The sequence below is a fragment of the Myxocyprinus asiaticus genome, chromosome 23 (assembly GCF_019703515.2).
Source record: "Myxocyprinus asiaticus isolate MX2 ecotype Aquarium Trade chromosome 23, UBuf_Myxa_2, whole genome shotgun sequence".
In the NCBI taxonomy this organism is placed as follows: Eukaryota; Metazoa; Chordata; class Actinopteri; order Cypriniformes; family Catostomidae; genus Myxocyprinus; species Myxocyprinus asiaticus.
Window position 1 is genome coordinate 43,788,834 of NC_059366.1, and position 26,457 is coordinate 43,815,290.

Here is a 26,457-nt window from a genome sequence, read left to right on the forward strand (position 1 = left end):
AGGTAATTCAGGAGCAATGTCAGGCACTGCCACTTCAATGTACTTCTGCCAAGTCTTTTCAACGACAACGTCCAACAATGTTTCAGAGCTGTCCAGGTGCTCACACTGGTCTCTCTTTACTGCACTTCGGGACAGAGTGAAACTCAATGACCTGTTGCCAACAACATGGCCGTTCATTGCTGACAAAGTCTTCATAGTAGCTGCAGGAGTAGAGAATGTCACAAATCCAAAATCTTTGCTGTTTTGCATCATCACAGTGGCACTGGTGATGGTTCCAAATCATGAGAACAGCCATCGCAGCTGCTCGGTACCCAAGCTGTATGGGAGATTTGAGATATAAAGACTCAGACTTGGGTGATAGCTTTTCTGGTCCTCCTTCTCAGGATGTTGAAACCTGGGCTTTTGCTCCACCTGACATTCCTTGACATTGCAGATTCCACTTCTCAGCAAAGTAGAATCGTGCTGGGCCCATGTTATTTGCAGTGGTCTGCCCAGGAGATCCTCACCTGTCAGCTTGTTCAGGGACTTCTCTGCAATGCCAAAGTATGAAAAGGTGACATAACCATACCCCACTGAGAGGTAGGGGGGACACCCTGTCTCTGCATACCCGCAAATTGCTGATGGGACCGAATGGAATAAATGTTCTGAACAGCAACTTGTCGTCCACCTCTGCTTGAAGGTCATGCACAAGCAGTGCTCCTCTCAGGTCTCCTTTTCAAGAGTCACATTTGTAAGACGAAGCCATTTCAGTGGTCCGTACAAACAGAACGTAAATAAAAATAGCTGTATCCTACTTAATAGCTGTATCTGTTACAGTGAACAGGTAGCAATCAGATCAACTGAAGGAGGCTGCCAGCATTCTAAATCTTAACAAAACATTCTATTTTTGTTGCTTAGTAACTCTGGATGTCTTAGAACCTCTGACACTTATGATGTCACAAAGTTCTATTCTCATGTGTTAAATAACAGCTATTTATCAAGAGAAACAACTTTAAGTTCAGATAAATTCTGTGGATATTGGTTTTGTTAAGGTGTAAATTAACATCAAGCAAGTTATTGTGCATCATCACCCAAACACAATTAGAGTGATTTACATGACACATAAATAAGGCCATAAATATAAATATTAATGTCGTAATTAATGCTATAAATTAATAAAGGTAAAATTAATATATTAAGCTATATATAATTTATATAAACTGTATATACAGTATATATATGTACTGTGCAAACGTTTTAGGCACTTGTGAAAATTGTTGCATATTGAGGATGTCTTCAAACATAATGACATAAATAGTTTTCATTTATCAATTAACATTATACAAAGTCCAGTAAACATAAAAAAACTAAATCAATATTCGGTGTGACCACCATTGCCTTTAAAACAGCACCAATTCTCCTAGATACACCTGGACACAGTTTTTCTTGGTTGTTGGCAGTTTCAAGCTTCTTGGAGAATTCGCCACAGTTCTTCTATCTATTTATGCTGTCTCAAGTGCTTCTGTCTCTTTATGTAATCTCAGACTGACACTAAGTTCAGTGGGGGGCTTTGTGGGGGCCATGGCATCTGTTTTTAACAAACAAAGCATATATTAAAGCTATGGTTTTGGAAAACAAAAAAGTTTGCGAGTTTATTAAAAGTTCAGTAAATTTTAACTTTTTTTTTTTTCTTAAACTCTTACAATAACGTTCTTTTGGAAATTGAAAAATACATAACTCAATGTAATCTATTGTCCCAGCACTAAAACACAACATTTTCAATATGCAATATCAGAAAGAATGAGAGAAAAAATAAAACATACAGAGTGCTATTATGTTTTACATTTAATCACTGTATTTTACAATTTTATATTACAGTATATAAAGGTACAATATTCTGGTCCCAAAGTATGGCTGGTGTCACTCCTCCAATGTAAGTCTATATGATTTTGTACCCTGCATTTTTGTCTGCCAGGCAAAAATTGTAAGTCTGATTGCTTACGAAAATAATATCACCCCTCTCCTTAACAAGCAAGGTATACACAGAGGGTGTGGAACGAGTTACATACTGAAGTTTAATACTTACTGTAGAGTTAGAGCTTTGTTCAAATCACTAATCCTAAGTATAAGCAAATAGTAATCATGATGCTTGCCCATGCAAACACCACTAATAATTTCATAGCCTAACTTTTCACAATCCAGTCAAATCCTGGACAATAAATCAAGTCCCTCCCTACATTATCTCACACTTAATATTCTGTTATTTATTTTTTGATTTATTTATTTGAAAAGGGACCATGTACAATTTTTTACATAAATGTTTCCATTTCATGCATTGAACCGGATTTAGCCAAAGGCTAATTTTCATCCGCAGTCCCCTGGCAGGTCATCACTAACATAAATGATAAAATAATACATACAATAAAACATACATACATACACACACACATCCTATCAGGGCCAAAAAAATAAACAAAAGAAAAAATTAATAAGTCAATTTAACTGCAACCATGTCAAGGTTCACAGAGTTGGGTCGATTTTAAAAAAGATTTTAGCTTCAATTTAAAAAGACCAATAGATGTACACCCTTTTATATCCTCTGATAAGGCATTCCAATGAGTAGTAGCTTTCACTGAGAAAGATGATAGTCCAAAAGCAGAATGACGAAAAGGAACAACACAATCACTTATGGGTGATAATCTGGTAGATCTCACAGAGTTTTTAGAACGAAAATGAACAAAATCACAGAGGAAGGAGCCAAACCATTTAAAATTGTATATATCATATACAAATTTGAAAAAGTCTAAAATTGTCAAAACTCAAAAAATTATGTTTCTCTAAGATCCTACAATGATGATAATGGTTTGGATTTTATCTAAAAATTTTAAAGTCTGTTTATATAGGGATTTTAAGGGTTTAATCACAGTTTCACCAGCTTGACCCCAACATGTCAGACAGTATGACATAAGAGAAAGGATCATAGCATGCATGAAAGTCTTAGCTATATCAATAGAGAGACATTGTCTAATTTGTCTAAAATTTGCTAAGTTATATTTAATAGTCCTCACCATTTTCTTTACATGTTTTTTCAAACTAAGATTTGAGTCCAATATTACGCCGAAATAATTGAACTCAGTAACTATTTCTATCTTTTCACCATTAATAAAAATATCAACATTGGGGGAATAAACATTTGTTTTAGAGAAGAACATCCCTTTTGTTTTACCAATGTTCAGGCTAAGACACGATTGCTCCAGCCACTGTGTAATCCTTTTCATAGCAGCTTTTAACTTCTCCGCTGCTAACTCTGCTGTTCTCGCATGTGTAAAAATAACAGTATCATCAGCATACATTTGCACTTGTATGCCTTCACACTGTTGCGGGAGATCATTAATATACAGACTAAATAATAAGGGACCTAACACTGATCCTTGGGGTACACCCATTGTATAATGTAAGCTACAGGACAGAACCCCTTTAATTTTTACACATTGTTCTCTATTTGATAAATATGAGGATATCCATGCTAAAGCTCCAGATGAAAACTGAAACTTAGACAGTTTAGAAAGAAAAACTTTGTGATTTACTGTATCAAAGGCTTTACGCAAATCTAAAAATCTAGCACCAACTAATCCTCCTTTCTCAAGTCTAGATATTATTTGCTCTATTAAATGTAAAGTAGCTGTTTCAGTAGAATAATTTACTCTGAAACCAAACTACATAAAATGTAAGATAGGATGTCAGTTGTTCAAAAACGATCTTCTCCGCAACCTTTGAGAGTACTGGCAGTATGCTTATGGGTCTATAATTACTAACTACATAATGATCTCCAGGTTTAAAAATAGGAGTAACAATGGCTTGTTTCCACGCAGTAGGAAAAACGCTATATTCAAATGACAAATTAATTAAATGAGTAATGACAGGGGTTAAAATATCTTTGTGAGTTTTTACAAACATAGTGTCAAATTGATGAGCATCTCTACATTTAGAATTTTTTAATGAGCTAATAACTTTGTTAACTTAACATTTCATTAGTCATGGTTAGATTAAAACCTTGACCCACATCATCAATTGGAAGAATATTTATTTCCCTTCTTGCAAATCTTTCCCCTAACTCATTAACAGAATTAATAAAAAAACTATTATACTCAGAATTATGTCACATTATGGAAGTTAGCTGCATTAGGAATGCTGTTTCAAGTTGCCTTTAAATACACCGTGTAGAGCAAGGGTTGGCAACCTTTTTGACATGGAGTGCCATTTTTTACTTTCCTGGTCAATGGCTGTGCCAACACATGCGCATGTATGTGATTTTCCAAAGTTTGAGTCCACTTGTGAAAATTGTTCTATTTTGCATTTTTCTATTTTAATCGTTTATTTTTCATTACAAATTATATTATGAGCATAACAGTTTGAGTGAAAAATCTTACATGTGATTTTTCACAGAGCATGTTGTGAAAGTTATTTAATGAAAGAGAACCTGTCCTTTTGTACAAAATTAGTTAACACATTTAATGTCACAAATTTGTGACGAAATCACGAAATTGTGTGGAATCTTAAATATTACTTATAGTAGGTTATACATTTTTCAAAATCACACAGAGGGGAAATCACTAACACGCAAGCAACAGCGAGAGAGGAGCAGGCGATTTTCTTATATGAAGTTTTTCGCACCTGACTTGCATTCCAATCTATCTCGATGTAATCCTTCCTCATGATCACGCAGCGTTTTCATCAGCTGAATGGGAGTGTGACGAGACTCACACTGCGCATGCAAGCCACTCGCACATCACAAGCCGATAGCCCTTTTCAGTGAATCGCACCTACAAAATCCTAAAACGTATTTCCAGGTTTCATTTATATTTTGAATAGACTTAGATTTTTGAACCCCACAATGTGGGTTTATGTTTTCTCTTTTAATCTTTTACTGTAATTCTGAGTGTGACCATGGTTTAAGGAGGGTGTACCTGTATGCTGGGTTGGAAATCCCAAAGATTAATACTGATGTTTTCCTTAGTACATGACGTGTTGTTCTGAAAGCAAAAAGAAACAAATCAAACACGGAATGCAGGCTGTCATCCGCACAGCCTGACCGAAGCAAAGTGGGCACGTTTACTCAAAAGTGAAGCGCTGCCTGCTCGTGATGTGTGAATGGCTTGCACATGCTGCACGAGTCTGTTGGGTATACTGCAGTCTTGTCACGTTTTAACTTTTTGTTTAGCCTCCCATTCAGCTCATGAAAACACACTGCGTGATCTTGAGGAAAGATTACATCAAGATGTAGATTGGAATGCAGGTGTGGAATTTATATAAATAAAATAGTCTACTCCTCTCTCGCCATTGCTGGCATGCCAGTGATTACCTTTCCCCTCCGCATAGGTTGCCGACCCCTGGTGTAGAGTGAGGTGTAATGAGACATCAGAGGTCGAAAAACATTGGCAGAACAGCATGTAAGAAGAATTAATTAGTGCATGATGAAAAGAGTCAGAAAACAGTGAGAAAGCACGAAGGATTAAAGACGTACCTCTCTGAGCTCCCCTATTCTTCTAAGGGCTTTATCTTGACTCTGACTAAGGATGGCCTGAAAGAAACACACAAATCAATGAGACACAGACAGAGATGTATGACAGTCTACTATTACTTTCATACCAGACAACAGAAATACAGCAGCTCATTAAAGACATTAGAAATCTTCCCACAAGCTGCAAGGAAACAATAATATATTCTGCTCCACTGACTGAATATGACGTTACCTGAGTTTTCTCTTTATCTCGCTGTACTGTTCTGTAGGTTGTGACCAACTGAGGTAGAGAGCAAAGAGAGAGAAAATTTAAGTTAAAAACTTAACTGATCACCTCCTAAAGGTCGCAAAACAAAACGCTTTGGACCACCTGTATGTGGTGCTAGTGGATTCCACTTGTAACCAGCTCATCTGAATTAGATGCTTAAAGTGGGTGTAAACAGGGTCAGATAGCAAACACACTTTCTGAGGAGTGCACAAGTGATGCAACAGGCCCTTTAAGTATGCACAGGAAGTACTTGGGGGCTTAACTCTTCTTGAACAAAACTGGCTTGCTCAAATTATCTCCTAATGACAACTTAACCATCAACGTGTTCATTCTGCCAAACGTATTGCTCTATTACTTTGCCATTCTCTCACAACACATCCTACAACAGAGAAAATGCAGGGTTAACAAAAAGAGTTTTCTTGGCAAATAAAACTAACTAGGATTATAATTCAGAAAACTTTAATATTCAAACACACTGCTTTGTGCTCTAATTTGTATTTTAAAGGGATAGTTCACCCAAAATGAAAACTCTCTTATCATTTACTCACCCTCATGCCAACCCAGATGTGTATGACTTACTTTCTTCAGCAGAACACAAACAAAGTTCTTTAGAAGAATATCTCAGCTCTGTAGGTCCATATAATGCAAGTGAATGGAGGCCAGAACTTTGAAGCTCAAAAAAAGCACATAAAGGCAGCATAAAATTAATCCATATGTCTCCAGTGGTTTTATCCATGTCTTCAGAAGCGATATGATAGGTGTGGGTGAGAAACAGATCAATATTTACATCCTTTTTTATTATAAAAGTCAACTTCTTTTGTTTTTGGCGATACACATTCTTTGTGCATATCAGCACCTACTGGGCAGGGAGAGGAATTTATAGTACAAAAGGACTTCAATATTTATCTGTTTCTCAACCAAACCCATCATATCTCTTTTGAAAATATAGATTTAACCACTGGATTCATATGGATTACTTTTATGCTCCCTTTGTGCGTTTTGAGCTTCAAAGTTCTGACCACTATTCACTTGCATTGAATGGATCAACAGAGCTAAGACACTTTTCTAAATATCTTAGTTTGAGTTCAGCAGAAGAAAAAGTCATACATATCTGGGATGGCAAGAGGGTGATTTTTGGGTAAACTATCCCTTTGTGAAAGTTTACCCAAAAAATAAAGATTCTGCTACATGGTAACTGCATAAGTAATCAAGTAAATAATATGTCAGAATAGATGCTCAACATTAACTTGCTTTGGTTTAATTTTATGTCAAGGCTTTGAGTAATGGCCTAATAAAATGTTGAAGCAACTGTGGAATTGCATTTGACGCACCAGTCTCCAACATACAATTAAAATCTCATTAAACTGGCCCAGAAGAGGCCTGTCTTACAGCCTCTCATAGACTGCAAAGATAAAAGTGGACTACACAAAGACACTAAATGTTAATGCAATACTCTCCCTGTTCTTCTATTGCAAGCTTATTGCACATTCACTGGTGTTGAATGAGAAAGGCTCCCCCTGCCTTTCAGGTCTGTATATTTAAATAAAAGGTGATAGAGAAAAAAATCTTGTTTCTAGTGTTAGCTGGCACCTAGGCGAACAATTTAAGACCAAAAGCAGAGAGAGCAAACAGAGCCTTTATTACAAGCTTTTAAAAAAAAAAAAGAAAAAAAAAAAAAAAAGGGTCAATTTGACCTTTAAGGACAATGTAGGGACTTGATCGTTAAGACCACAGAAGGGTTAATGTCTACATACCACATCTTGCCATGCTGAAGCATTTCATTGCCAATTTTAAATTTTGGAAGTAGCCTTCCATACCGGAGATCTTTTTGATGACTATATATAATTAATTACTTGATTTAAATGCATGGTTAATCCAAACATTTATTTACCTGACAGTACATTTCTTAGATGAGAAGTTTCAAATTCAATTCCATTTGTCTTGCTGTTAAATTGTGTTTTGTGCCTCTGTGTTGTACGTATTGTGTTTTAATATCCACCAAAAAAAACATATATCTATATATACTTGGCAAATAAAGTTCTAGAGTCTTAACTCTAAAGTTTCATAGGCTCCCATTGACATTATACTGTAAACGCATTTCTCATTTGTTTGTACACTAGGGCTGGGTAAAAATATGGATTATCCGATTAATCGTACAATTCACGATTCCGATATCGATTCTTACAATGCTAAGATTGATCTTTTACTTTTTAAAGTTTACTTTCATTTTGGTTGTGTTGATTATTATATCTGTTAAATAAATAATAATTGGCTTGCTTATTTTGGGCCCTTTTGTCACTTAAAATTAATATTTTCATAACGTACCAAGTTAGAAGGCCCCCTGTATAATTTACAGCATTAGCAGAGAGAGAATTTCTTTCACATGTAAGCAAAATGGACATTATTACTGAAATATACACAAATGAATCAGAATCGAATCAAACCGTATGAGAATTTAATCGAGAGTTTCTGAATCGGAATCAAATCAGGAAATCTGTATCGTTTCGATAGCCAGCCCTTTTATACATACACTGAAGGACATCAAAATTATTTTCAGAGGTAATCGACAACATGCAACAAATCCAGTGAACAGATGTCAAGTAAAAAAAAGAAATCTGAATATTACTTTAATCTTGATGTGATAATGCGCTTGATAATTGCGGTTGTAGCATTCGCTAGTCTCATCTGCTCACCTCCGAGTATTTCCCTCTGTAATTGCCAAGGCTTCTCTCCACCCTGTGCAGGCGGTTTAAGAGCTGTTCTTTCGACAGACCCTCAACACTGCCGGGTGATTCCTCTGCCTCACTCTCAATGTCTGAAGGTGGGTCGTATGCCTGAGTGGACGGCGCTTCATTCTCTCCCACGAGAGTAAGGGATTCTCTTGAGGAGCTTCTGGCGAGACTGTCCCGTGAGCCTGAGCGGAACAGCCCTTCACCGCGACCCGAACCCCGAAGCAAAGACTCCACTGAAGAAACCTTCTGCTGCAGCTTCTGTGCAAGAGACAGAGACTCCTCTCTCTGCAGGAGAATGAATACAGAAGCATTTTAGACATTTAATGATAATCAGAAAAACAACATGTAGACTGAAATAAAAATCTTAAAAGTTCCCAACTTTAATCTGTTAAAGTGCCACGGCGCATCACGTGTAAACCAAACGTAGAACAAAGCACAGGTATCACACAAAGAACGCATTATTCTGTACGTGCAAGCTCAAGTTCAACGTCAACTCCTGATGAGATTCAAGTTTGGTGAGTTATAACTTTACACTCTTTTCAATAAAGGTAAATAATTTTGATGCAATAATAAATCATTTCTGAAAGTCATTATTAAATGGATTGATCACAATGGTATGTCTGGTAAAGTTTCTGTTTTCTAGGAGGTAGCTATGACCCCGTTTATATTTGGTATTAAGATGCGTCTCGGGTGATCCGATCACATGTGGACAGGCAAAACACGTTGCTTTTTCCTTTTAAAACTGCTCTTGTTTTAGTGCAGTGGTTGATTGACAGGTGAGGGGTGGTACTTCGCTGCTGTCCGGGACGCATCAGGATGGATTAGCGTTTACCTCAAATGCAATGTGGTCTATTGTGCCCTTCAAGTAGAGTCGATAATATCGTAATTACGAGTTCCAAGCACATAAACGTGGAAAAGTGGAAACTCGGAATTCTAGATGTTACATGAGTTGCCGAGATGGGATGTTGGAAGGGGTGTGTTGACAGGAAAGATGATGGAAAATATTTCAACTTCTGTACTTTATTTTAATAATATTAATTGTTCTATATGACAGTCAACTAATGACTCACACTTCGTGGTTTGTTTTAGGCAAATTAATGAATAATTTGAAAAATACGATGCATTAATAAATTATAAATGTCGTGAATAAGTGGTGCACCTGTATTCATTTGTTTATTCACTGGTACAACAGAAAAAGAGCTTTTGCCATCATGTCTTAATTCAATCATTTACTCATTAATACTCTTTGTATTTCTTTTTATTTATTTTTATTATTAAGGAAAACTATGAGTGGTGCAGAAGAATTTTGAGAATCCTCTGAAGACTTAGTGGGGTGCATTGATAGATGCCGAATGGCGGCGAAGCTGTGCTTACATTCATAGGAAACAATGGTTTCGAATTTTAGGATGCCGCATGTTGTCGGCCTGTCGTGTCTGGTGTGAGACCCCCATAAGGTCTACTCACACTCACGCAAATTAAATAATTCGCACCCCGACTATTCTTTGGAGCATTGGCTGATTTTTTTCATGTCAAAAGAAACTAACCGACCAATAAGACTTGATTATTTTTCAACTTCAGAACATTTCACATCGATTAAAATTCAGTAACAACTGTATGCAAAAATGTACAAGTACTGCTGCACACGCTACTCACAAACATTATAGCTGTACTATAAGAGTACAGATGAAGACAAAACCTAGCCTATTGCTCACCCTAAATGTCAAAATGCCCCCTAAAGATCACATCCTAGAACTGGCCCTGTAACTATGGCTTGCAAACATGCTTTACTCTATGCAAGAGCAATATCTACAGCTCATTAAATATTTTGAAGCAGAGGAAAAAATAGAAAAATATATTTCACTATTTGGAAAACACAATTCCCTGATATTTACATTACCGTGGGAATGCTGCACATAATGACATTGTGCAGAGATTTACTTAATTTTCAGGGAGTTTTTTGCATTTGATGCACTACGTTCTGCACCTGTCCCCTACTTTTGGGATGTGCACACTTTTCTACAATAACTCCACATTAAAAAAACTCAACCAAAGAGATGGCACTTGCCTGAGGGGGGGCGATTCCATCTCCGTTCACGCTGCCTCTCGGAGAGCTGTCTGCAGCCTTCACAATGCTCTGAATGAGAATAGAAGCAGTGTAAAGATTAAAAGTTCCTCAGGGTTCAATCCAAGGCCTGGTTAGTTGTCCTTCCACCTATCCTGCTGCACCCCGATTACTCTGGCAGCAACATTAGTTTTTGCTTAGAGAAATGCAGGGGCTTCTGATAAATCAACTCTCATGCAACTCAGAGAGGAACATAGGGGTTAATACAACGTAGACAGCATAACTACAGTACTGCGTAAAACGTACAAGGGGTTAAACACAAAAGCACTACTAGCAGCTTTGTCAAATGGACAAGAGGACAAAGCAAACAGCTGAAATCCACTAGAGGAGAGAGCTGGTTACTGAGAGCATGTGCGTTTGGAAATCTGATGTTCTGCAGGAGTTACTGTTTAGACAGACACAGCGTTTAAACTAGGGTAAATGCAAGAGGTCATGAGAGAAGTGACTTTGTTTTTATTGACAGACATGAGAATTTACAAGGATACAAATCACTTCACATTGTACTTTGCACTGAGATGAATGTTACTACAAATAGGACCTTTATGAGCAAATCTAAACCTTATTTGACAAGTTCAATACTGTAATCTCACTGTGGGAAGCATAAAACCAAAGTTCTATTAATCATTATTATCTAAACACTGTAGTAAGCAATCATTCCTGTTAATATTTAACCTCTTCATATTATAGCAGTTTCAACTCATTCTGAATGCCCTGTCAAAAACAAATATTCTTCTGGAAACAAGGGGTTTTTCTGAAGGTCTGACTGAATCCATCACAACAACTGAAGATGTTACACATTGTATTACAGACCATTTTAATTTGCTTTAAATACAGAAGGCTATCTCCAGACACCCCAGACCAAAAGTGAGAAAAATATTTTCCAGTGAGGCAATTATTAAAGTAAAAATTCACCCAAAAATGGAAAAACTCTTATCACTTACTCATCCCATCCTAGATGACTTTCTTTCTTCTGCAGAACACAAATGAAGATTTTTAGAAGAATAATTTAGCTCTGTAGTTCCATACAATGCATGTGAATGGTGACCACAACTTTAAAGCTCCAAAAAGCGCATAAAGGCAGCATAAAAGTAATCCAAATACTCCAATAGTTTAATCCATGTCTTCTAAAGTGATCCAATTGGTTTTGGGTGAGAACAGACCAAAATATAACTCCCTTTTCACTATAAATCTTCATATCAGCAGTCTCAATAGCGAACATGACTGCATGCTCGATTACACTTCCTAGCACTATCTAGCGCTCTGCCCATGCGTCAAGCACTAGGAAGTGTAATCGAGCTTTAAATCATGATCGTGCCAAGAGACTGCAATAGCAAGATGTACAGCATAAAAGGACTTTAATATTGATCTGTTTCTCACTCACACCTATCAGATCACTTCTGAAGACATGGATTAAACTACTGGAGTTTATGGATTACTTTTATGCTGCCTTTATGGTTTTGGTCACCATTCACTCACATTGTATGGACCTACAGAGCCGAGATATTCTTCTGAAATACTTTATTAGTGTTCTGCAGAAAATAGAAAGTCAAACATCTGGGATGGCATGAGGATGAGTAAATGATGAGAGACTTTTCATTTTTGGGTGAACAATTCCTTTAAATTCCCTTAAAGAACCTAAAACAGGTACACTCAAACCACAAATGGCTTTCAGAACACAATACATAAGCAAGTTTAAATAAATAAATTGCACATGCTAAAGAAAGTCAGGGAGACTTTGGCTATGCAACACAGCAATATTTTGTCATTTTTTTAGTTATGGTAATGTGCTTCTAACGATAAACGGTAAAACTGTAAACAGGAGTCTAACCCAACTTGTTTCAATGAAAGAAAAACCTCTTTGATGCAAACAAGTTGTCTGAAGTATACCACACAGTTAAATAAGGTGTCCTCTATCTTGTGCAGATTTCAAGTTATTTATCCGTAGAGAGAGCATGGCTTGTAGAAAGGGATGTTGTTCAGGCCTGGACTAAATGAACACATGATTGAGCCATTAATACGAGTATGCTGATTAACTCACAGTAAAGCAAAAATGAAGCATTGCACACAGATTACATAAGAGCAGCTGGCATATGATGGCACAGTCTATACATTTAAAAATTGCAGTCAACCGGAAAAAGAAGGCCTTTAACATCCAGGCATATTATTTTCAACATACTATGATTTCGTACGCATTAATTCTAATCATTCATACCATTTAGGATGTAGGAGCCTCTTTACAAAATTTGTGTACTTCTATTGTCCATTTCTAAGCAATGAGCATGACAATGAGGCCAATAATAATCCAGATCACAAGTTGAAATGTGTTTCAGTAGACTGGTGGAACTGTATGTCAGCTGAGGGGTGTGGTGAGGGATTATCAGTATCTGGAGATAATGTGTAAAACCTTCTGTCAGAGTTCAGCTTTGACCATCTTAACAAATGCAATAGCTGTTGTGGAAAGAGCAACTTGTAACCATTTAAAGTGGCCTTACTGTGAACCTGAGCCGCTAAAGAAATTACGGATTTCTGTCGGTTCAGGTTCGACCAGAACAAGTGAAATGGCTGAATAGATCCAACAAACTATTCACCCGATAACAAACGCACTAATACCAGTGGCCTCTAGGCATGCACTAATGTATAAACTTTGGGTAAAACCGATTGTGATAATTATTTATGCTATGGTCGATAACCAAAATATGGCTAATATCATAAATCTATACTGTTTGCCTGGCTGTAAAAAAAAAATAGTAGTAATAAAATCACAGGCTGTAGGTGAAATCAGGCATCAAAACATGATATAACACAGTAGAAAATGTTAATTTAATAAATGTTTAGTACTTTTGAAACCTGGCAAACCTGTTTGAATTGGAAGAACTAAGATTCAATATTACGGTAATCTATTTCCAATATTGGCCAAATCAAATCTATATTTAAACAAAATAATGCTAATTTTGACTGATAGCAATATGGTCACCAATATTCTACTGGTAAATGCACTGTGGCTCAGCTCTGATTTAGATTTAGTGACACATAACCTTTATGAAAATCTTTTGCCAAATTTCACAAGTAAATCTTAAGAACTCTCAGGGAATAGCAAGGGAAACAGACATATAACATAAGTATCATAACCGAGGGAATTCTATGGGAATTCTACAGGTCTACCTGGGAGAGGGTCAGGGAATCCATATCAATATCTAATACTATGGGTATTACATTAATTCCTGGAGGCTAAAATAAGAACCATTCCGAGATACAACCAAGGGCACAACTGCAGAGAAGACAAAAGCAATAGCCATCCCAAAATCAGGCCTACCGAGAAACAGAAGACATTAGATGCAGGGGTTAGGATTGAGATGCCTTGATGGCTTTGAGTTATGTAGGAAAAGAGAACGGCTGGATCATTCTACAAAACAGGTGCCATTTGTGTTCCTCATATATAGTACATGGGAAAAAAAATTATATATATATTATATACATTTATAGAAAGAAAAAATATATATACACACCGGTATATATTTTCTTCTTCTTTTTCTTACTTTTATGGCTTTTTTGGCCTGTCCCCAGCTCTGGGGTCAACCCGGTTACCATCATATATTCGCTTTCAATGTAGTTTAATGTCAATTTCCACATATACTAATACAGTTCTAAGTCCTCGTGGTCGCATAGTGATTCGCCTCAGTCTGGGTGGCGGAGGACGAATCCCAGTTGCCTCCGCGTCTGAGACAGTCAACCCGCGCATTTTATCACGTGGCTTGTTGAGTGCGTTGCCACGGAGACATAGCGCGTGTGGAGGCTTCACGCCGTCCACCGCGGCAACCATGCTCAATTCACCATGCGCCCCACCGAGAACGAACCACATTATAGCGACCACGAGGAGGTTACCCCATGTGACTCTACCCTCCCTAGCAACCGGGCCAATTTGGTTGCTTAGGAGACCTGGCTGGAGTCACACAGCACGCCCTGGATTCGAGCTAGCGAACTCCAGGGGTGGTAGCCAGCGTATTTTTACCACTGAGCTACCCAGGCCCCACACTAATACATTTTTAACATTAAAAGTTAGTTCACATCGTTAAGTTACATTAGTTAAAGCAAAATGAGCTATCAAATAATGAACAAAAGTATTTTGATAAATTAACATTAACATGTTAATTTCTAAATATAAAAATGCATGTTTAATATAAACAGTTGGTTCACGTAGTTAAAAGTTACATTAGTTAATGCAAAATGAACTAACAAACAATGAACAATAGTATTTTGATAAATTAACATTAACTTGTTAATTTCTACATACTCTATACTAATAAATTTTTTACATTAAAAGTTAGTTCACAACATTAAAAAAGTTACATTAGTTAATGCAAAATGAACTAACAATGATCATTAGTATTTTGATTAATGAACATCAACTAATGTTAACTTCTAAATTTACTAATACATTTTTTAAATTAAAAAATTTTTTTGTGTCGTTAAGTTACATTAGTTAATGCAAACTTAACGAACAATGAATGATAGTGTTTTGATAAATTAAGGAAGGAATAATTGATGACGGACTGTTGAATTATTGAAAAATAATGCACAACTGAGGTGGTAATGCGGTCACGATGTGCAGCGGAGTGACCGTTACACCTCGGGTGTGCATTATTTTTCAATAATTCAACGGGCCGGAGTCAATTATTCTGCTTATACCACGGTTACCACACATTAAGACACCGTTCAGCGTTTTATCTCAAGACATTTTCTGGTTTTTGTCCCTAAAACGCTCATGAGTGGAACTAATTTCTTCCACCACAGATTCAGCATCTCGCTTTGATACAGCTCAAGCCTCTGTTGCTAGTTCGAAAACGTCACTTTAGAACTAGCAACGGAGGATAGCGAGGCTTGCGCTGCTTTACTGGAGCACTTACTATAATAATGAGGTAGTGCGTTTGTGCGTGTTTGTTTTTGAGTGATCGAAAGAGAGAAACTCAGAAACTGAGAGAGAGAGAGAGAGAGAGAGAGATCGCTTCTGGGATTACCTTTTTTGTTGCAGCTCTCCTCAGAAATAGCATCGCTTCAAAATCGCCAGGATGTAAGTTTATGCACTTCTCAGCAGCAGCAAGAGTCGCCATTTCTGTATATAACTTCTCCGATGTAAACCTTAACAACTGTTTTCAACCCTACTGAGATGCAGGTGTGAGCTGACATGACAGCTCTGCTTTTCGCTTGGGAGTGTGTGCATAATGCGTATATGTATGTGTGTCCACAGGTGTGAGAGCTTAAGAGAGAGGGAGGGGGAGCGCGAGGGTGTTTCCCCACAGATATTTCAGATAATATAGAAACTGTTGTATTTATCAAGTGTATCTAGCTTTGATACAGCTCAAGCCTTCGTTGCTAGTTCAAAAACATCACTTTAGAACTAGCAAAAGAGGAGGCAATGCTTTTCGGCATTAGAGTAACAAGGTAGCGCGTGTGTGCGTGTGCGCGCAAGCACGCGTATGCATGTGTGTGAGTGCGTGTAAGTGCGGGGGAGACGAGGGAGCTTTTCAACTGAAACTGAAATAAATGTAGGATATTATAGACTTGTTTGATATTCTAACCGACTGACTTTAACCAGTGTCTTGGTTTATATGGTTATTTTGCTGTGGTAGCATGTATGGTGTGCATGTGTGTGTGTGTGTGTGTGTGTGTGGGTAAGACGAGGAGCGTGTGGGCGCTTTTCAACTGAAACTGAAATAGATTTAGGATATTATAGACATTGTTTTTCATTCTTATCTGATGTACTTAACCAATGTCTTTGTTTTAATTGGTTATTTTGTTGTGGTAGCCTGTACGGCTCTTTGAAATAACTGAAATAATTTGGTGAAGTGATATGGAACCGTTATGCGGTCAAGACCTGGAACTACGTTTACTGGAAAAATAATTGCACACCTTAGAACGTCCGTCAACCAATCAGAATCAAGAATTCAACAGACCCATGGTATAACATTAACCAATGTTCATTTCTACATATACTAATTCATGTTACATTAAAAGTTAATTCACAACATTAAAAGTTACATTAGTTAATGCAAAATGAACTAACATAAACAATGAACAAAAGTATTTTGATAAATGAACATTAACCAAGACAAAGTCCTAAAGATACCTAATATATTAACTAGCCTAATGCTAGCAAGAACCTTATTGTAAAGTGTCAACATGTATTAATTTACCTTGAGATAGTGCAATGCAATTTATTATACACATACATTATAGAAAGTTTAAAGAGTCTTACAAAAAACATAAAAAATCAAAAGGCACCGGTTTTATAGAATGCCCCGGCTGTTGAATAAGCTGCAAGCATGTGTTACTAAGCTTCCTCTAGCCCATAACCCCCAAAGGCATCACAGACGGGATGGGAACAGAGGGGCGGCAGGTTTGTTGGGTTTGTTTTTCTCGAAGGGTGAGGAAGAGGAGGTGATGTGTGAGGACAGACTCACCACACTGGGCACCTGAGCCGCTTTGGGTCGTTTTGAGTGGTCCAGAGCAAAGATAGTATACTCAGAGAGAAAAGCAGGTTCTGCTATCATCCCAGCCAGCAGCTGACCGACCCCCCCATACGAGTTAACGCATTAATGACGGGGAGCAGGGAGTGAAGACACAGAGCAATGAGAAAACAACACAATGAGTGAAATGAGAGAAACAGAGCCAGAGAATGAGAGAGGGTGACATCTGTGGAAATACAAACAGAACTGAGATCTGATTCATACTGAGGTTGCAAAGTAACACTGTTTGATGTCCCTGCCAAGCCATATTTTGTCTCTTTAATGGGTACATTTACATGATTAGCATCAAATCATGATATGCTGTTTTTGTGCTTTAGTACAGACATCAAAGAGGTAAAGCTTGCCATTCTGGTACAGAAGAAAGGTTGAGATGATGTGGAATTGATTCTGGCTACATTCACACAGAAGCTGAATACAGTTGTCACATCTGTTTGGAGTGCAAAAATTCAGTGCTGTTCATACACCGTTCATTTATGAAAGAAAACGACATTCACATTCTATAACCGAAGTGACTCCCAGAAGTCCAAATAACATCAAAACTGACCCTATGTACTTTCCTAATATTATTATTATTATTTTTTAAAGTTAATCTTCATAATTTTGTATCAAAATAATAAAACATGATCCACCTCTGAAACTACCTTTTTTTTTTTTTTTTCCAGATGACATCACCAAGCCCTCTAAAGGCTAGGGTATACTTCGTTTGATACGTTTGTTATTCCCAAACACTGACTGTGTGAACGTAGACACTGAGAACTGATGGAAATTTCAAAAAGAAATACAAAGAGAAACTGTGAAAGTCAAAGGTGAAATCAAAAACCTCAGCTTCTTAGGAAAACATTTTTCTCTGAATCAGAAGTCACGTTAAGAGATCCTGCAATGGCAATTGCGTTCAAATCAAGCTGTGATTAAAAACAATATAAGTGTTTCAGATCCGTTACATTAACAAAAATCTTAAAACAGCATGTGAAGCATCTCAAAGTCCATCACCCTTTCACAAAGTTTATTCAAAAATAATTATTGCTGTTTAAACATTCACTCTTCAGTACAAAGTTCAACAGTTTAATGTCACAGTTCACGAATCACTAAACTCTAACATCAAGACAATTTTTAGCCCACATTACTACAATAAAAGCATGTCATGTGTTAACCAACCAGCTGGGAATTTTCAAACTGCTTTTATATAAATGCACAATGCTCTTTGTACAACAAGAGGAGAACATTTAACTCAGCATTGATCGCTATTTAAAAAAAAGACCATACAGTGGCCACAAAAAGCATATAGACACTTAAAGGGACAGTTCACCCAAAAATGAAAATTCTCTCATCATTTACTCACCCTCATGTCATCCCAGATGTGTGTGACTTTCTTTCATCTGCAGAACACAAATGAAGATTTTTAGAAGAATATCTCAGCTCTGCTGGTTCACACAATACAAGTGTATGGTGACGAAAACTTTGAAGCTCCAAAAAGCACATAAAGGCAGCAAAAAATAATTCATATGACTCCAGTGGTATAATCCATGTCTTCTGAAGGTGAGAAACAGATCAATATTTAAGTCCTTTTTCACTATAAATTCTCCTCACTGCCCAGAAGGTGGCAATATGCACAAATAATGCAAGTCGTCAAAAACAAAAGAAGATTGTGAAAGTGGAGATTTATAGTAAAAAAGGACTGGCATCCACATCTATCATATCTCTTCTGAAGACATGGATTTGACCACTGGAGTCGTATGGATTACTTTTATGCTGCCTTTATGTGCTTTTTGGACCTTCAAAGTTCTAGCCACCACTCACTTGCATTATATGGACCCACAGAGCTGAGAAATTCTTCTTAAAATCTCTGTTTGTGTTCTGCAGATGAAATATAGTCATGCACATCTGGGACAGCATGAGGGTGAGTAAATGATGAGAGAATTTTCATTTTGGGGTTAAGCATTCCTTTAAACCAACCTTGTTTTAATGTAACTGCATTAGATAACAATATCAGATTAACAATTTCAAACTAGGTAGCGTTTATTTTAAAGAAAGATAGCACAAGCACACTTTTAAAGCAAAACATTTCACAAAAATACGTTTGTTAGGTTTGAAATGATGAAAAAAATATATGTTCTAAATGAGACAAAAAATGTATTTGAACACTTTCTGGTTGCCAAAAGCTCATGTTTGTGATGTAGCTTCAGTGAAACTGGCTTCATACATCCACTAAATATCACTTTGCTTAAAAACATAATTTGTTTGCAGATGGCACTTTGGTTTGACATTTTGTTATGTAATGCAAAGACATTCAAATATTTTAATTTCGACTTTAATGTCCAAATACTTTTAGGGCCAAGATATATCTAGATTACTGCACCCAAACAAACAATAATGATGGTCTAACTCATTTTGAATAGATAATAGGTAATCATTCTAATCAGTGTTTGGGTCACAATGGAAATCTTGTGGCTCTTATTGCCAGTCTAACAAACACCAACACTCAAGGGATGTAGAACAATTATCAGACTGCCTGGAGGCATTCATTAAATTGACTTTGTCTTGTGAAAAAGCATGTGTTTTCACAGTATGGCGTATTCTTCATCATAACAGTGCAGATAATCTTTCACAGCAGTGTAAGAGGGCTTCTGAGATGTGAAAGTAGTTGCAACCCATGTGCACTCAAGAACAGTGAGAGGAAGGTCCGTTTACGTTTCGCTGGCTTACCTCTCTGTCGCTGGGGTAGGATGGGGCATCCTGCTGCAGGAAAGGGGGGTGACTGCGCCTCTCTGCTGAGCTCACCTGCTGAAGGCAGATATGTACATTATACATCAAGGCATGTAAATTACAGACAGAGAATGTAACAGTGTGTGTAAACTACTGATGAAGGTTGCGTCTTTAATCAAGCCTAACTTTCACTGTACCAATTTCAACACTGACACAATCAGAAGAGAAGCACGAGTGAATCTAACAAAGATATATCCGTGTCATATTTAAAAAATCTAAAATAAGAAAATGTATTTTGCATATAGAAAATAAAGCCTAGTTTTTATGCATTGTGACATTATTTTTATTCCCCAAAATTGCCATTAATGGAAAAAACATTCAATTAAAGTCAGCATGAATTAAAGGCAGTATAACAAATACTAACATGGTGTATGATATTCTTCTCACCACAATTGTACAGAGCAGTTATCGGAGTTACCATAGACTTTGTCATTTGAATGGTGCAAAAATCATCCAGTGAGCGGCAGTTCTGTGGACGGAAATGTCTTGTTGATGAGAGAGGTCAACAGAGAATGACCAGACTGATTTGAACTGAAAAAGTCTACAGTAACTCAGATAACCGCTCTGTACAATTGTGGTGAGAAGAACATAATTTCTGAATGCTATTCTGAGATGCAGGTTGGTGCTGTTTTGGCGGCACGAGGGGGACCTACACAATATTAGGCAGGTGGTTTTAATGTTGTGGCAAATCGGTGTATATATATATATATATATATATATATATATATATATATATATATATATATATATATATATACAGTGCTGTGAAAAGAGATTTCTTCCATTTATCATACTAAACTGTTTAGATCTTCAAATGAGATATAAAATAAAACAAAGGCAACCTGAGTAAACACAAAATACAGTTTTCAAATATATTTTTTCACTGAAGCAAAAAAATTATCCAACACCTATATCACCCAAGTGAAAAACTAACTGCCCCCTTAAACTTAATAGCTGGTTGTGCCACATTTAGCAGCAACAACTGCAACTGATAACTGGAGATCAGTCTTTCACAACGCTGTGGGGGAATTTCGGCCCACTCTTCTTCACAGATCTGCTTTAGTTCAGCCACACTGGAGGGTTTTCGAGCATGAACTGCCTGATTAAGGTCCTGCCACAGCATCTCAATTGGGTTCAAGTCAGGACTTTGACTAAGCCACTCCAAAACTTTAATTTAGCTTCTTTTGAGCCATTCAGAGGTGGACTTACTCCTATGCTTTGGATCATTGTCTTACTGCATAATCCAGTTGTGCTTGAGCTTCAACTCACGGACAGATGACCGGACGTTCTCCTTTAGGATTTTCTGGTAGAGAGCAGAATTCATGTTTCCCTCAATTATTGCAAGTCGCCCTGAAGCAGCAAAGCATCCCCACACCATCACACTACCACCACCATGCTTGACCGTTGGTTTGATGATCTTTTTGTGGAATTCTGTTTGATTTACGCCAGATGTAACGGGACCCCTGTCTTTCAAACAGTTCCACTTTCGACTCATCAGTCCACAGAACATTCTCCCAAAAGGTTTGAAGATCATCAAGGTGTGTTTTGGCAAAATTCAGACGAGCCTTAATGTTCTTCTTTAGTGGTTTTCACCTCGCCGCTCTTCCATAGATGGCATTTTTGGCCAGTGTCTTTCTGATAGTGGAGTCATGAACCGTGACCTTTATTGATGCGAGAGAGGCCTGCAGTTCCTTGGATGTTGTGCTTTTTGTGACTTCCCAGATGAGTTGTCGCTGTGCTTTTGGAGGAATTTTGGAAGGTCGGCCACTTCTGGGAAGGTTCACCACTGTGCCAAGTTTTCTCCATTTGGAGATAATGGCTTTCAGTGTGGTTCTTTGGAGTCCCAGAACCTTTGACATAGCTTTGTAACCCTTCCCAGACTGATGTATTTCATTAACCTTTTTCCTCATCATTTCTGGGATTTCTTTCGACCTTGGCATAGTGTGCTACTGGTTGAGACCTTTTAGCCAACTTCATGCTGCTGAAAAAGTTTGATTTAAATGTTGATTTGATTGAACAGGGCTGGCAGTAATCAGGTCTGGGTGTGTCTAGTCCAGCTGAACCCAATAATGAATGCAGTTTCATAGATTTGGGGATTTAGTAACTAAGGGCAAATACTTTTTCACAAAGGCCCAGTTAGTATTGGATAACTTTTTTGCTTCAATAAATAACATTACCATTTAAAAACTGTATTTTGTGTTTACTCAGATTGCCTTTGTTTTATGTTAGATTTTGTTTGTTTTTGAAACAATTTAGTATTTAGAGATATACACAAAAACAAGAAATCAGGATGGGGCAAATACTAATATATAAACCCCTTTTTTACGATAAACGTTAAAATGGTTTATGTTTATTTCACTTTTTGTTCAGATTATCATAGTTCTAAATGTAATAATATTTAGAAATTGTATATTAGAAATTGTATTTTTATAATGGATTTTCATTGTTTATTATTGAAAGGCTGGTCTGGGATGAGGCTAAAACAGTAAAACCTATATAAAAGACATTTAAAAAGTACCAAAAATAAGTGATGAACACGTGGTAAAAAGTTTCTAAGTTAGTTTTAATGAGATCGTCATATAACAAAAAGAAATCTGAAATCTGTTAGTGATAGCTAATAAAAAAATCAACCACTAGGACATGTAATAGCCAGAAGCTGAAGAAGCACATATACTGTAAACATTCAAATGTATATATATATATATCATTACAGTAACTAAAAAATAATAGAATGAATTTTCTTCACATAAGCTTTATAGCAGGCATCTGAAAATTGGGAAAGAGTTAAAATGTGCCTAATAGTCATGAAAATAATGTCACAGAGCAAAAAACCTTGGAAAAAGTCTGCATTTTGTTTATCCAAAACATTATTTCTTATTTTCTCTTTCGATTTGGGGGTGAAATTTGATTCAAAAATTTTAATGTCATAATGTTTAAATGTCAACAGCTCTAAAAGTTCACCTTTAAATATCTGCTTATTGCCAGTAGGTCCTCTGTTTAGGGAAACATGTCAAAGTGATCTTGGGTCTGGTTAACTAGTCAGGCTGGTTTGTGGGTCTTTACATGATTAAGTACTTGATTGTCATTGGGACAGTTCTGAGAGCTGCATATGGATGCACTATAACAGATCAATTACCTAAAATCTACATGCTCAGACCACAACAACTGATCTCCTCCAGGTCTGTCACCAGATCAAAACAGACACTCCTAACATTGGGTAAACATTATTTCACTATACATACTGGCTTATGCTTTCACTTTAAGTATTGTGGCATTAATACCATGGTATTGACATGGTGCAAAAACATGGTACCATACAAACCATGTTAATACCATGGTAATTGGTTAGTGCAGGGAACAACAATGTAATGAAGACTGTCAGACTGCAGTAGTTTAGTATTTACTAGAGGTGTGTTTTGTTTTGTTAGCATACATGCTACATGGTTAAAGTGCTCTCACCTGCGCATGCGCGCTGCTCCTCTGAGGAGACTGCTCTTCTATCACTTTCTGCTTCAGCTTCTTAAACATTATGCCAAGTGAGAAATGACACAGAACCGGCGATTTTACTGTCCTATTACCAGACTAAAAACTTGATGTGTATGTGGATAAGAGAGCAGTGCGCAGTTGCAGCCGACGTGGAGGAAAACTGAGCCGCTACGGAGCCGCGAGAGGCTCAAAAATGACGATGACGAGTTGTTGACTCGCATATCTCAGTGTCAGAAATGAACACACTATAATAACTTTTATATATATATATATATATATATACATATACATATATAAATTATCATAAATTATAAATTATTTACTATTATTATTTTATTATTACACATTTTATCCATGTATGGTGTGCATTATATTCTTACGGTTGAATATTTTTCCCCACTCAAAAAAAGGTTAACACATTTTAATTTCATTACAAATTTCCATCAAATTGCATTGAGCCATTTTTAACTAAATAAAATGTAAAAATAAAAACGTGTTAATGTCATTTAGCTAAAAAAAATTACGCATTCACTTGGAATTTTGTTATGAAGTTGTACTGCATAAATCTTTTTGTTTTTGTGCACATTATTTTCTGACGCAAAATAGCTCTATTGATAAAAGGAAAAGAAACAAATTGTAAAAGAAAATCTGGAAACGTTGTCATATGGAAACTATGTCTGTACTACAATGGCAAATGGTCAAACATCTAGTTTTTTCTTAAAATGTATAATTATCATTGGATTAAATTAATATTTGTTTTAATTAATTGATGCATTATACACTTGTAACTCCTACAAACTAAAATTTAGTAAATCATTATAATGTGTTCTAAAGCCTCTATGTAAGACCTTCCTGTTGTCATAGTAACTGTGCACTGTTCATGCCCTTTCCATAAAATATTGCCATGTTCATTTGTCTAAAAATTAGAAATACAAATCAATATTTTTTTTTATTTATACATAAATGCAATTAAATTATGGCAAACACTTTCAAATAAATGGATAAATAAATATAATTAATGCCACTATCTAATTAACTACCAAGGATAGAGCAAAAAAAAAAAAAAAAACATGAAGAAGAAACATACCCAAATATGTTTAAATGAGTAATTTGTGGAGCACTGTGCCACAAATGTTTCTTTTTTTATTTTATATTATTTATTAAATAATGTTACGTCCCAGTACGTAATCTTTGTTGGGGTACCTGTGTGAGCTGCCTGTGTGTGCTTTGTTTTTTGCACAACACAGGATCAGTGACACCAGCTGGCTTCAACTACCATCAATGGGTGAGGCTCTCCTCAGGGCCGTAACTAGAGGGGTGAAACGTGGTAACGATTCTAGGGGCCCACAGGTCCAGGGGGGCCCCACAACAAATTCAAAACTGTATTTTTTTAATAGGAAAGGAGCCCTGACCAATATACAGTCAAGGGGGCCCAGAATACCGCTATGGCCCTGGCTCTCCTTATTCACTCCTGGAGGATGGCACATCAGTATAAAAGTATGCCTGGTGGAACTAGAGATTGAGACGGGAGTTACTTCCATGCGGTCTCCCTTGATGAGCTTACCTTTCTTCTGCCCCAGACATAGTTGGACCTTCCCAAACTTGGTGTTGTTGTGCAGTTGAAATATTGACTCCAAACCGGTTACTGTTGATGTGTGTGTATTGATACTTACTAAACGTTCTTGTGAAGCACAGTTTATTTGTTTAGCTCTCCTGTTGTATTGTCATTTTCTCTAAGCTAATTGGTTTGCTTCGTTCTGGAGGAAGCCGTAGGGAGTTGAGTGCCATTTTCTTTGTATAACTTTTTCTCCTGTTTTTATGTTAGAGGGAGCTAGTTGTAGCCCTGTGTCGTTTTGTTTTATTTTCTCTTTGAGAGCTTATTTAGTTAGTTTATGAAACAGGAAGAAGCTTCTTTTGTTTATTGTTTTGGCCTAGCCCACTCGACCTAATTATTATATATATATATGTATGTATATATATATATATATATATAGTTTTTTTTTTTAGTTTTTCTCTTTTTTTAATTTTTCTTTTTTGGTATCAAACTGAGCTATACTTTAATAAATCTTTGTGTTACTCCTTCAAAATTGTGTTGTCTTGAAAGTGCTGGGACGGGAGAAGGGAGCTCAGACAAGTACAAAATATATTTATTTATTCATTTACATCTTTTAGTTTTGTTACTCCTCCTCTACCGGGGAGGATGTTACAATAATATAGTATTATGTAGTAATATATAATAAAAGTGCAATGAATGAGTGACCATTATTGATGCATGGTCCACACATTGTTGTCATATACTGTACATGTAACGAAGCATATATAATGTTCATAATATGCACACATATATGATATATGATATACAAAGGAATACTAACAATATGAAGGTTCAAACGTGCAGATAATATAATACAATGTAATGTAATCTAAAAGTTCACCAGTGTAAACCCAGAGGAAAACGTTATAGCTCAGATGTTGCTCTTACAACTACAGTATAGCTCAAGAGTTCAGAGTTCTCTGTTAATCTTCATTTAAGTATCAGATTTGTTTTAGATGTAAAACTCTTCTGGAAATGCATGGGCCCTAAAAAAGACAATTGTTGACACACAGTAAGAGTATAGAGTTATATAAATAGATCATTTTGTCTTAAAATACTTTGAGACATTTTTGAGATCTGATCTAAAACTCTATTTCTCCTTAATTGCGAGTTTTAACTGCGTGTACTCTTGCAATGCTGTAGAGGGCGCTCGATGTAACTACATTAAAGATTCTGCAGCCTACCATATATGTATGAGTTGTGTCTTTGATCAAGTCTATGGGAGCCCAACAGGATTACATTTAATCACGTAACATTACATTAAAACCTCCCAAGTAATACTAACAAAAAGAACACATTAGTATTAGCGAAATGTTAATAGTAAAAGTTTTTGTGCATAGACAGTATCTCCACTGTGATTTTCAGCATGAATGGGGGTAGGTGTTATCTCCTGTTTGCATCAGCTTGATCGCATTTACTCATTCTGGTGCAAATAATGCGTCAGCGCTCAAACTCTGCCAGCTTAATG

General features: G+C 36.6%; 1 protein-coding gene across 6 annotated transcripts in view; it reads right to left on the minus strand.

Annotated features, from left to right (window-relative positions):
* LOC127413729 (golgin subfamily A member 4-like) overlaps positions 1-23,559 on the minus strand; it is a 63,360-nt gene extending 39,801 nt beyond the window's left edge. For 2 of the 6 annotated variants that reach the window (XM_051651111.1, XM_051651107.1), the window contains exons 1-7: positions 23,369-23,559; positions 19,850-19,924; positions 17,081-17,182; positions 10,566-10,634; positions 8,462-8,785; positions 5,733-5,780; positions 5,504-5,560 (exon numbers count right to left, since the gene is read on the minus strand). In XM_051651111.1, the coding sequence (XP_051507071.1) occupies positions 5,504-5,560; positions 5,733-5,780; positions 8,462-8,785; positions 10,566-10,634; positions 17,081-17,182; positions 19,850-19,924; positions 23,369-23,437 (744 nt within the window). In that variant the 5' untranslated portion in view covers positions 23,438-23,559. Of the gene's footprint in view, positions 1-5,503; positions 5,561-5,732; positions 5,781-8,461; positions 8,786-10,565; positions 10,635-17,080; positions 17,183-19,849; positions 19,928-23,368 lie in introns of all 6 variants that reach the window. The other 4 variants (XM_051651106.1, XM_051651105.1, XM_051651109.1 and 1 more) reach the window with 3 other exon arrangements.
* Between the last annotated feature and the right edge of the window lie 2,898 nt (positions 23,560-26,457).